A 13,656-nucleotide genomic window follows, 5' to 3' on the forward strand; every position below is an offset into this window, starting at 1 on the left:
GACTCTTGCGCCAAACTGAAACTACTAAAAGACTACTGCGCCAGTTGTATGATAGGGCCCAAAGACTTTGAGAGGGAAAATATAATAGGAAATACAATGAAACATCAAAGAAACAACCAATTTACATACACATATACATCTATAATAGTGTCGTTACCTCAACATAAATATATATGTGTGAAAACAAAACACAGAATGTGAATTTGCAGAAGGGTGAACATGTTGTCATTTGTTTGTCTCAGAGAACAGACAAACGAAGGAAGCATGTGTGTTTGCAGGACAGTGCAGCTGCGAGCTCAGGTCAGCAGGGAGATGAAATGCATGTCTGTGGCCAGCAGCAGGCGGAATCACTACACAGCCTATTTATACAGAGAGTAAACTGTTTACTAGGTCTCCATGTGCACTACTGCCTCAAGATGGCTTTATAATGTGATTACATTCAGCCTCACAGACTGATGCACTTTAAAAGCAAGATACTTTTAGCACCTTTTTTTTGCATGCTCAGACCACAAAATGTTTTTGCAGTTGCATTAATTACCATTTCATTTAAAAACTAGACAAAATTGAACAATGAATCCTATTTTTACAAACTATAATTGCATTAGAGAACAGTATATTTTGTAGCATGTTCGTTTAGCCTTTACACTTCTGCTCTGACTGGTGTGGAAATATAAATTTCTATAAACTAATTCCAAATGAACAATAATCTACGTATAACTGAAAAGTTATATTCTCTGGTTTTTAATTATATAATTTCATTAACATCCCAGCTAGGAGGGACATTAACCTTTTGTCTGTCTGATCACAGGCTAAGCCAAAGTAATGCAAATTGTCAGTTTCACAGCATGGGGTGTCTATTGTTTTCTCTTTTCGATCAAATGGTCAGGCGGTTTCTGTCTCCAGAACATGATGAGATTAGACCTGAGAAGCAGTTTACCCTGCCGACCACAACCCTTAATTTGCATACTTTGTTTAGCTATATCCCCTCCTCCTAAGAACACAATATAGCCATGAAATCTTTGTCTTAATTCAGACTAATTCAGACTTGTGTGAGACTTGTGAGAGACTCGTGAAAGAACTTGCAGACTGCGGACCTCTAGTAGGCTCTTGCAGACACATTGGACACCTTAAAGACGCTGTATGACTGCAGATTAACCAACACGTCTCAATAAAGGAATTCTGCTTGTTTCGAGTCTCCTGGACTGGGTTCTTCTCTTCTTTTCACTCATTTATTTTTTTTACAACAACTTGGTGCCGTGAGCCGGATAGAAACTGAAATCATCAAATTCTCAACAATTTGCCACAAAAGACTGAAATCCACCTGAAATTCAACTTGAACCTTCAAGATCAAGGAAACTTCTTCAGACGGAATCTTCAGCTCAACGGCAATTTGAAGTCACTCAGCGGACGTCACAAATTCTCAACTATTTGCTGACTGCAACCCTGATGAACATTGAAGCTACCTGAATACAAAGATCAGATCACTCCAGACTGAATCTTTTCAGCTCAACCTCGATTTGGTGAGTTTCACTCTATCAAAAGAACCATACAGACCAGTCTATACACATGGTTATTCTCTGCTCCATCAGAGAAAAGTTAACAAACAGCTGCAGGGTTTGTTTAACAAAAAGCTATCCTCTATTTCAATAGAGAAGTAACAGTTTATCCTCTGTTTAGACAGAGAAGTAAAGCCTTACGTGCTATTTTCTTTTAAAAAGTTATCCTCTCTTCAGAGAAGTTAAGCCTTATGCGCTATTTTCTTTTCTTTTATTTCGTTTTCCCTCTGTTCAACCAGAGAAGTTTAAGTTTAGCTATACAAGCTAATTGATGTTATCTCTTGTTCAGGCAGGAAGTTTTAGCAACATGTGCTAATATTGTTACCCTCTGTTTCGCCAAAGAAGAAATTACTACACTTTCATCTGAAAAGTTTTAGTATTTTTACTTTGTGATAATAAGCTCACAAAATGTTCAGACAGAATACAAGACTGATCACTACAACTGAAAAAGGTAGTTTAAAAACTCCTTTATTGTCAGATCAGGATTTCAAATCGCTGCTACGACAGCACATGAACTCAATAACAGAGTCAGTCAGACTAAATTTGACAAAGAAATTTAGCATTGACCCAGATGATGTTTGGACATTAGATGAATGCAAGAAAGTGCTTGATGCATGCATTCGCAAAAACAATGTAAAAGGCATTATCTGCTGCTACAGAGAATTCAATTTATCTCGAGCTAAACAAAAAGCTCAGGCTAAATCTGAATTAGAAAAACAGATCCAAGAGCTTCATGCTAAGATAACCTCATTAACAAAACAACTGAACCTAAAGAAATCAAAAACTGACATTGAGGAGATTAGTCAGCCTGATAACAAACATCCTGACTTACAAACTGTCTCTGAAAAAGACATTTCCATCCAACCAGTTAGTGATTTGCTCAAAGGTTCAGTGGAGGTTTGTGGTGCCAGAAGATCTAAGAGAACTGAGAGTTCACACAACAACACTTCTGTTGTTCAAATTCAAACAGTTTCCAGAACACTAGGACCTAAAGAAATAGACAGATTATCTCAAAGCTTACCATCAGCACGCACCAATTTTTCAGAGTTTAGCAGAGCACTAATCAGCAAAATGCGTCTTTATGACATGTCATTAACAGAAGTCACCCAGCTAATGTCTCAAATTCTCACTGAATCTGAATTCAACAGTTTTGAGCATACTGTGACCTCTAAACTACAACATGCCAGTAAGGATGATTTGAGAGAGGGTGTTTTGAAAGCTCTAAAGAACATTGTTGGCCCAAAGATCGACTGGTCAAAAGTGACTTGTTGTGTGCAAAGGAAAGATGAATCTGTGAATGAATTCACTGAGAGATTTTGTCAATCCGCCATAACTTACAGTGGATTAGCTGATAATTCGGACAGTGTGCTAGATGATAAGGGACCCCTAGTCCGCATCTGGTCAGATGGCCTTGCAACTGAATACAGACAAGCTTTGCCATTTCTTAATATCACCTGGTCTTCCACCACTCTCAGAAATAATCTTAACAGTTTAGCTTTGTGGGAAAGAGACTCTTACATCAAAGACAGAGTCAGATTTGAAGCAGCTGCCACTAAGGTCAACACAGAAAAGACATCAAATCACAAATGTCTTAGGAAAAATATCTGTTGTCATTACTGTGGAAAAAAAGGACATTGGATGAGGGAGTGTAGAAAGAATAAAAAGAACTTTAAAGAGATGAACAGGGTAAATCAACTTCTGAACAGTTTGCTAAATGCCCTCAACATACCCCTCCCCTCATCACTAAATCCATTGAGCTGTCCACAAAGATGCTAACCATTTTTTGGCTGTAAGTGCTTAATGTCCCAGTTCATTTACAATTAAGATGAAAGACTCTTTGTAAAAAGACACAAAGGAAACTTCTTCCTTTGTATTAGGGAACTCTGCTTAAGTCCACTTACAGCCTTGAATGTGTTTTAACACATATTTTCAATCACTACCCATTCAATGTTATGATGTCTGATAGGACTGATATTTATTGAATGATAGTTTGTGTCTCACATTTTAAAAGTTTGCCCACCACACTCAGGGACAGAACAGGACACACAAACCAGTGAGGAGCCCAGGGCAGAACTGAAAGCAACAGGCTTCAGGGGCCGCACCCTGTGGTGAAGACTCCCTTTTTCCCCATTTATCCTCACCTCACTGTTTTATAGGTGTCATAACTTTAAGATTAGGAGACAGAAAATACACAACACTACACGATCATCAACTTAACACAACCACTATACGATCACCTGAATAACTAGACACACGAACTATGATCATACAAGTCTATGCATGAATACTGCTGGTCTGCTGTTTCCGTGTTTTCTTGTGTGCAGGTAAACACAAACACTGCATCTTCTCAAGAAACACTCTAAACCAGAGCATCACTACGGAGATCCATGAATGACAGGAAGTCATCAGATCAACTCTGTGCTGGAGAAGAACCACAAGAAACACACCTCACAAAAGACTGAACACTATTCACAAGCCATGGACTTTCAGAAGATCTGCAGTTTAACTACATGATTTTTGTGTCATCATGTAGGATTTATGACATTACAACTGATTGTCATAAACGTGTGAACAGTTTAGAAATCTACACTTACATCTACGTAGATATTGAAATGACACAGAATAAGTTTAAATGTGCCTGTAACTTTTCAAGTTACATGACTAGAAGATGGGGCTTCTGTTATCAAACAGAAGCCATTGAATGGTTTTAGGAAAGCTTACAAATTTATATTTTTTTTGTGAGAGTTTTTAAATAACTCTCAAAGGGGGAACTGTGGAAATATAAATTTCTATCAACTAATTCCAAATGAACAATAATCTACGTATAACTGAAAAGTTATATTCTCTGGTTTTTAATTATATAATTTCATTAACATCCCAGCTAGGAGGGACATTAACCTTTTGTCTGTCTGATCACAGGCTAAGCCAAAGTAATGCAAATTGTCAGTTTCACAGCATGGGGTGTCTATTGTTTTCTCTTTTCGATCAAATGGTCAGGCGGTTTCTGTCTCCAGAACATGATGAGATTAGACCTGAGAAGCAGTTTACCCTGCCGACCACAACCCTTAATTTGCATACTTTGTTTAGCTATATCCCCTCCTCCTAAGAACACAATATAGCCATGAAATCTTTGTCTTAATTCAGACTAATTCAGACTTGTGAGAGACTCGTGAAAGAACTTGCAGACTGCGGACCTCTAGTAGGCTCTTGCAGACACATTGGACACCTTAAAGACGCTGTATGACTGCAGATTAACCAACACGTCTCAATAAAGGAATTCTGCTTGTTTCGAATCTCCTGGACTGGGTTCTTCTCTTCTTTTCACTCATTTATTTTTTTTTACAACACTGGTCACAGGAAAACAAAACACTTCCTGTAAATCGAACAGGTCACATTCCAGCAGCCATGGTTTATCTGTCCTTTTGGCTTTTAAATATGACCATTGATGCATTAGTGCATGAGAAAAAAAGACAACCATTAAAAAATTGTTATTTAAAAATAATATGCTTTATCATGGACAGTCAAAGACTAATATGTAGGCCAGGCAATTATTAGGCTGATATTTTAGAATTGCAACTAATACTATGCCACTACACTACTATAATTGCAACTACTACTATAATGCCTAATGAGTCCATTTTTAAATACATTGTCTAAAATAAATGTTCTTATGCATTTAAAAACAATGTAAATCTAGATTAAGGCAATACTTTTACTACTTTTAGATGTTCAAACAAATAACGATAAAACCCCACTGTAACGTTTAGGATTTTCATTATTATTGCAACAATATGTAGGCCTGTCACAATAAATAATTTATCAACTTGTCGCACAACATGTGGACATGTTGTCATTCATTTTAGGGATGCATTATATATTGCTCATACATAAAAAAAAATATTTTAACCACATTTTAGCTGATTGTGCAACATCTCTATTGGAGGTGTCAGTTTCAGTATTATTAAAAAAAAACACTATAGTATTTACTATAAATTACTATGGTATATTTTCATGTGGGAGCCTGATGACTGAAAATAGATCTGGTACTTTTTTCTAGTTATTTCTATCTTTGGACATTTTTGTTAACATTTATTATTATTTTTTTTTATAAGGTTAGGTAATTTATTTTAGGTTATACGTTTTCACATTCTGATTCTTAAATTGTTGAAATGACTAAAATTTTATTTAATATTCTTAAAAATAAACTATGATGAGTTCTTTGGAAGAGTGAACTTGCATTATGATGCTATTATGGGGTCAAAATTACAATAATATTGTTTATCACTATAAATGCTGTTGCTATATATCGTACCACAAAAAAAATTGATCTAGTGACAGCCTAACAATATATCCTATTTTATTTTGCATACAATATTTGAAATTTTAAATGTGTCTAAAACCTTCTTTTGTAACGTTTTCACAAAAAAATATACAGAGTACCGTAATCAATAGTATAATAATAAAAACTTTTAGTTCACAATCACTAAGGTGCACCAAAATGTTAGAGGGTATATGCAGGAATCCTAAAGGTAATTTCAATACCTCTTTAAGACTTTTTAAAGACCTCAGAATTTTTCAAGACCTCATTGCCACTTCGAGTTCTAATCAGTATCAAACCTTTAACTTAATAAACAGTTAAAGTATTTAAATAAATCAATGGAGCTCAACCATGCAACAGAACTCGGATAAGCTCAGAAGAAACAAAGCTAGAAAGAATAAATTACGTGATTGTTTTCAGCGACAGGCTTTAGCCACTGTTTAAACTCATCTTTCTTCAACCAGGAGTAACCAGGAGTAAACCAGAAGAATCTGTTTTGCTCTATGGTTTCGCTTTATATAGAGAGCGTCAAATCACCTTCCCGCGTTTGTCGCAAATTACATGACATCACCCGGATAGACACGCCCCGGCCTGGACCAACTGCGTGGATCGAGCACGCCGTTGTTAATATTAGGAGAAAAATAAATGTCTATGCTTTTTGGAGACAAACACTTTGGACAAGGCTTGAACAAAATTTAACACCTCGTAAAAATGCGATTAAGACTTTAAAAGCTTTTAAGGGCCTAAATTTCTCATAATTGATTCATCAACTTTTAATACTTTTAAGACCCCACGGACACCCTGTGTTAGGCGTTGGTGGAGCCACTTTAACGATTTTAGATATTTTCACCAAATTTGGAACAAATATGTACAAACACACTCCGAGGACAAAGTGAAAAAATCTGTGGTGACAGGCAACTGTGGTGCTATAAACTGACGACAAAAAGGCTCTAACTCTGAAAAAAAATTGTCTCGTATAACCATGCAACAATTGGAAAATTGCCATGAAATATCTTTGTGCAAGGTCTATGACGAAATTTGCTTTATAAACAGTTTAAGTTATTAGCCCCCCTGTATTATTAGCCCTGGTTTAATGGAATGTTTTCAACACATTTCTAAACATAATAGTTTTATTTTATGTCTAATAACTGGTTTCTTTTATCTTTGCCATGATGCCAGTACATAATGTTTTACTAGATATTTTTCAAGATACTATTTAGCTTAGGTTAATTAGGCAAGCCATTGTATAACAGTGGTCAGTTCTGTAAACAACTGATGAAAAAATATTACTTAAGAGGGCTAAAAATATTGACTTTAAAATGTTTTTAAAAAATGAAAACTGCTTTCATTGTAGCCAAAATAAAACAAGTAAGAGTTTTACATGAAGAACAAATATTATAGGAAATACTGTGAAAAAATCCTTGCTCTGTTGATCATCATTTGGGAAATATAAATAAATAAATAAACCACAGGAAGGCTTATAATTTTTCAACTGTACAATGAGACCTATGAGCAAATTTGCAGTGTATATACATACCCGCACAGGAAAGCCATTAAGGGTGACCACTGCTTACCTCTATATAGTCCTCTGGTACCAATCCGACTTCTCCTCTGGAGTTTCTTGCCTCAATCCATCCTCCACCAATGTTCTAGGAGCACAAGAAAACAAATCACCTTCAATGAAAAGGATCTGATCCATTCATAAACAGGCAACATATCATTCTAAGAGTGCACATTCTTAAAGTGAACAAAAAACCCTCACCTGATTGGTTATTGTGATTGTCTCACCCTCTCGAACCGACAACTCATTATTCCCAGGCTCTGCCGCGAAATCATATAAAACCTGTGCCTGTGTAAAAATAAAACATGCATTGGTTAAACATGCATATACAGACAGCAAAGGTGTTGAGACCTGTTAGCAATGTATTATTAGTAGAACCAGCTAGGCTTGTTAAGTTGTAATTTACTTGGATAATGACCTCAGGGTTTACCTGTTTAACAACTGGCTCACACAACTGATGGAAATGACTTCAAGCCTTATCATAAAAACCATTATAAATTACAGCAGAAATGCCCAAACCAGTGTCTGTAAGAGAAAGTTGACCTGAGGTGACCTTTTTAATAAAAGGTCATTTTAACCCTTTGATGCATGATTATTGCAATTTATAAAACACATTAAGCTAATGCAATGTCTGCATGTGTGTTGTGTGTCAGTCCTAAAACGATGAGTCCTTTTAATAATTGTTTATACATTTAATTTTTTAAATAACTAGTTTATTTGAAAAGTTGACAAAATTAAAAAATAACAAATTTTTCTGTTAACCTTTTAGTTTATTAATTTTAAACATTTTAATCTCTAATGTTATTTCTAGCATTCTAATGATTTGACTTAAAAATTGAACATTTAAAAATGCTTATTTAAATAATTTAACTCATTTTAATTCAATATATTTGAGTATTTCGTTTTATTTATGTTTTATAAATATGCTAAAGTATATTATACACTCACCGGCCACTTAGATACACCTTACTAGCACCAGTTTGGACCCCCTTTTGCCTTCAGAACTGCCTTAATCCTTCGTGGCATAGATTCAACAAGGTACTGGAAATATTCCTTAGAGATTTTGGTCCATATTGACATGATAGCATCACACAGTTGCTGCAGATTTGTCGGCTTCACATGTATGAAGCGAATCTCTCGTTCCACCACATCCCAAAGGTGCTGTTTTGGATTGAGCTCTGGTGACTGTGGAGGCCATTTGAGTACAGTGAACTCATTGTCATGTTCAAGAAATCAGTCTCAGAGGATTCACGCTTCATGACATGGCGCATTATCTTGCGGGAGGTAGCCACCAGAAGATCAGTACACTGTGGTCATAAAGGGGTGAACATGGTCAGTAATAATACTCAGGTAAGCTGCGACGTTGACATGATGCTCAATTGGTACTAATGGGTCCAAAAATATCCCCCACACCATTAAACCACCAGTGTTATTTTGTTATAGTTATTGTTATAGTTATATTGATACAAGGCAGGATGGATCCATGCTTTCATGTTGACGCTAAATTCTGACCCTACCATCCCAATGTCGCAGCAGAAATCTGACAGGAGTGGCACCCGGTGTGGTCTTCTGCTTCTATAGCCCATCTGCCTCAAGGTTGGATGTGTTGTGCGTTCAGAGATGCTCTTCTGCACATCAGTTGTAACAAGTAGTTGTTTGAGTTACTGTTGCCTTTCTATCAGCTCGAACCAGTCTGGCCATTCTCCTCTGACATCAACAAGGCATTTGTGCCCATAGAACTGCCGCTCACTGGATATTTTCTCTTTTTCGGACCATTCTCTACAAACACTAGAGATGGTTGTGCATTAATATCTCAGCAGATCAGCAGTTTCTGAAATACTCAGACCACCCCTTCTGGCACCAACAACCATGCCACGTTCAAAATCAAAATCACTTTTTTTCTCCATTCTGATGCTCGGTTTGAACTGCAGCAGATAGGCTTGAACATGACCACATGCATTGAGTTGCTGCCATGTGATTGGCTGATTAGAAATTTGCGTTAACGAGCAGTTGGACATGTGTACCTAATAAAGTGGCCGGTGAGTGTATATTATATAGAGAAAGTATATCTTAGATTTTCAAATCAACACCAAAACATTCATTCTTATTACTACAACGCAACACAATACTGTTTAAATTAAACAAATTCTGAATTGAATAATTTATTTAAACAGAAACTACTTAAAACTGGATGTTACTATAAAAGAACCAAAGTACTTGCACTATCCTGAAAACAAAACAAAACAACACTTAACCAATTAATTGGCTTTATGCAAAATATAATTCGTTTTTTTTTTTTCTTTTCTTTTAGGGTGAATCAAAAAGTAAACGTTTGTTTATAATATTAATACATAAGGTATGAACAGCAGTGATAAAAGTCAAAACAAAATCATGTAGTGCACATTTTTGTTTATAAACGGTCCCAAAACAAAATCACTTGACAGTACATAGAGCTTTCCACAAAGCATCCGTTATTCTAACGCTGAGAAACACACATACACACACACATCCTGAAGCGATTGAAACAGCAAACAGTGAGGTCTGTATGAACAGTAACACAGAGTCTCTCTATGCAGCGATTCACAAGCCGCAACTCACATAGAGAGTCTGTGTTCAAGACAACTCACTTCTGATTCAAATGAAACATTGATTAAAAAGGTTTGTGATAGATGCACCACTGTCTGATGGCATAAATGTGCATGAATACAACACGCATGACCACAGCGGTTTCATAACAAGGAAAAAAAATGATGACGAAACAATAATTATGATGAGCATGGCATTTAGCGGATATGTTATGAGGAACAGATGTATTCACAAAGGCATGATTGATGAATCGGCTTTAAAGAATTAAAGCTACACTCTTAAGTAGAGCTAAATTAAGGTTTACAGTTTAGAAGGGAGTCAGTAGAGTAAATCTGAAATTAAAAGCTAAATTAAGATTGATATTGTAACCTTAAATAAACATGCACGCAGACTTTTAATTTTAGTCCGCCAGCCTCAGGGCTTCCGGTTAATTGTCATCCCATACAAAAATCGCCGGGTTTAAAATCTGACTTTTTTAAAAACCAGCGATCTTCACTGCCTGGCTGAGAGACAATATAATGTGGGTATCAGAATAAACAAGAAGCACTGCATTAAATGATATATTTCTGCGCCATGTCTGAAATATGGAAATTAATTTTACACCAGTATTTTCAATGGCATTTCTGAACTAGCCTGCGTTTAAACCGTCTTTCGTCTCTTTACACGTTAACAATTGAATGGATGCTTAAGTCTATTTAACTGATTATATTTGAATCACATTACAGCATTATTGCTGTAAAAGGAACTTAATGAAATTGAAAACAGTCACATAAAGCTTTTACCGGAAGTTCACCATTGGCCGAAAAAGACTAGAGCTGTTTCTCAATATGCGTTCTTCAGCAGTCTTGCGTTCTCGTGTTCTTGTGTAAAGTCATCATCAACTGCCAAAGCTCAGTTCCAATACTCAAGACTGCAAGAACGGAGGACGCATGAAAGTTCCCAGATGGGTTCTTGATAAAGGACGCACCAAACAAACTTGAGCATCGAACTCGCTCTAGAAGTCCCAGAAGTCATTGCGACTAAATAAAGGAGATGGAAAGTGCAGCATTTTATTTATTATTAAAATTCAGATATATCTTATTTGTCTCAGGAGTTTTCCTAAATAAAATGGTAAAAGTTAACGTTAACATTAAAATCATTATAAAGTAAACACATTAAGGTTGTTTATTTGCTGAAATTCATATTAAAATCTGTATTATTTGTATTGTGCAACACATATTTGTAAGGTCTTTATGCATAGTTTATATTGTGAAAAGAGGAGAAAACTAGAAATTGTTGTATGACTGCTGTAATGTTTAAATAATTTTCCATTAAACACGCGTGATGGTCATGTGACAATCAGGAAGAACGCAGGATCTCATTTCTTACAGGACACGTTCTCTGTTCTCGCTGTCTCCCGAGTTAGCTCTTACAAGATAACTTGGCAAGACCGGTCTTCACAAGAACGTGAGTCCATTCTGCGTTTCTGGAATTGAGAAACAGCCTGGCTGTCCGTATAGTCCATTAAAACTTTTTTAAAAATTGTCAAAATCGGTTTAAAATAAAGTCAGTCCTTTAATGATTAAGTCAGATTTAACAGTTTGATTTATATAATACATTATTAGCAATAGCAATTTTATATACTCCACTTAAAATAATAATAATAAAGGGGGAAATATTAAAAGCAATGTATAATTCAGAAATGAGAAGTCAGTCAAATTTAGTTGAACTCTAAAATCTACTTGTAACATATATAAAAAATAGAAAAACAAAAGATGGTGGAATTACCACCAGGCCTTTTTTAACTTAATTGAAGTAAAGTTGGTTTTATATTCGCACATTCGTTCAGTGACAGCTTGTGACAAGCTCCCTATATTGTTTACTATGGTACTTTGAATATTTGGAATAAAATCACATGCAAGTATGACTTGAACACAACATTAGCACTATTTATTTGACTCTGAACATTGTTGTACTTTGACAGTCATTGGCTGCTAATATGATTTTACTATTTATATTTTGCAAAGAAATACACTCTTCTGAAATTATATTATTTAAGAGAAAGTCAGAATGTGTTAGTACAAAACCAACTTGACCTCAATTTTTACTTTTAGGCATCAAAAATAATATAACTATCAATGAATATGATTTGTTTTACACAATATCCAGGTAATAAAAGTGTACAAAATATTTAGGAGAGACTCTTTACAACGCTAATATGAGATATTCTACAAGAAACATTCATTTTCAATTATAAAAAGTGTGACTGGGCCTGACTTTAGCTTGTCGTCCCAAAAAATATATACAAAAACAAGCATAAAATCATACAATTTAATGATAGAACACTTTCTTGATCACTGTCAGCTTCTCCTCCATCAAATGTTGTCACTTCCGAGTCATGGTGTATTGAATGCATTGTATGTTAAACTTAATGCAAATGTGACAGAACTGACACGGGGTCAATTGTACATTAATTTGTATTATATATTTGTAGTATTTATTTGTAGAATTTATTTATAATTTCATGTTTTTAATCAATTGATGTGAATGATAACAACTAAAACTTTGCTTTTTCTGAAGTATTTTTTTCTAAAGAACAGTTTTTAGCAACACAGAACTATTAAAGCTGTAGGTTTAATTGGGCTGAGGAAAAGGACAACGTTTTGTACACTTGTACAAATGTTTTTAATAAAGAATAAAAGTCTGAGACCCAAATTAATCACATATTCATTTACAGAACAGCTCAAAGAAAGCAACCATCAGTCCATTTTCGAAATTTTTGGGATGAAAAACTTTTTATTCACTGCATTTATGTTTTTATTTCAGATAATATACGTTTCTGGTAGAATTTCCCATATATTCCACATTATTCCAAGAAGAATTTACAGTCAGATGTGTTTAAGCTCTTGTTTACACTGGCAATTTAGTTAGTGTTTTGGTTTTACGATTAACTAATGTTAGTGAATGATTTACAGTTTAACTACATATCCCAGAATCCATAGCAAAATGACGTCAGGGTCCCACTAAAAATGTCACAAGACTCCTAATGATCCATATTTTCCTACGTTTACCAGAAAGCCTTCAAACAACGTTAAAACAACAAAAATAAACTCTTAAATGGGCATTGTCGGGGTGTTAAACGACTCGGTTATGAAGTCCGTGACAGTTATGAACACTAACAGCAAATATGTCGGCGTGTGTTTGAAAATAACTTTGGCAGTTTAACACGTCAGTGAAAAAGAAATTACAAACAGATCAGCCACACGCTTTAACTAAAAATACGTCGAATAAGTGCTTACCTTCGACTCCATTGTACACACATTAACCAGTCATTACAGAAACCTGCAGTTTATTGGCGATAAACTCTCTCTCTTCTTCATCCAGACATGTCGCTTTTGCCAGAATCGATTCTTTTCGGACTAACGTTAGTTTGTTTACATCGCCTAATACACTTTATCTTCTTTTTTTACACACAGAGAATCAAATGTAGGGCCTTATTAACTTGTGTAAATCCAAACTCGTCGTTTTCAGCAGACTTGAGCTGCTAAACTTGACTGCAGCTGAGTGTGTGCTTCACATAAGAGACACAACCGGAAACAAACTCGAGTCGAGCGCCTGAAGAAAAAAAAAACTACACACACAGCTGTTTTTGCAGA

At 35.4% G+C, this 13,656-nt stretch overlaps 1 protein-coding gene across 4 annotated transcripts in view; it reads right to left on the reverse strand.

Moving 5' to 3' along the window:
- Positions 1-13,604, reverse strand: part of snx9b (sorting nexin 9b) — a 63,065-nt gene extending 49,461 nt beyond the window's left edge. For 3 of the 4 annotated variants that reach the window (XM_021468449.2, XM_005170181.5, XM_021468448.2), the window contains exons 1-3: positions 13,300-13,604; positions 7,637-7,723; positions 7,449-7,523 (exon numbers count right to left, since the gene is read on the reverse strand). In XM_021468449.2, the coding sequence (XP_021324124.1) occupies positions 7,449-7,523; positions 7,637-7,723; positions 13,300-13,311 (174 nt within the window). In that variant the 5' untranslated portion in view covers positions 13,312-13,604. The remainder of the gene's footprint in view (positions 1-7,448; positions 7,524-7,636; positions 7,724-13,299) is intronic. The other variant, NM_001030124.1, reaches the window with a different exon arrangement.
- Between the last annotated feature and the right edge of the window lie 52 nt (positions 13,605-13,656).

The sequence above is a fragment of the Danio rerio genome, chromosome 20 (assembly GCF_049306965.1).
Source record: "Danio rerio strain Tuebingen ecotype United States chromosome 20, GRCz12tu, whole genome shotgun sequence".
In the NCBI taxonomy this organism is placed as follows: Eukaryota; Metazoa; Chordata; class Actinopteri; order Cypriniformes; family Danionidae; genus Danio; species Danio rerio.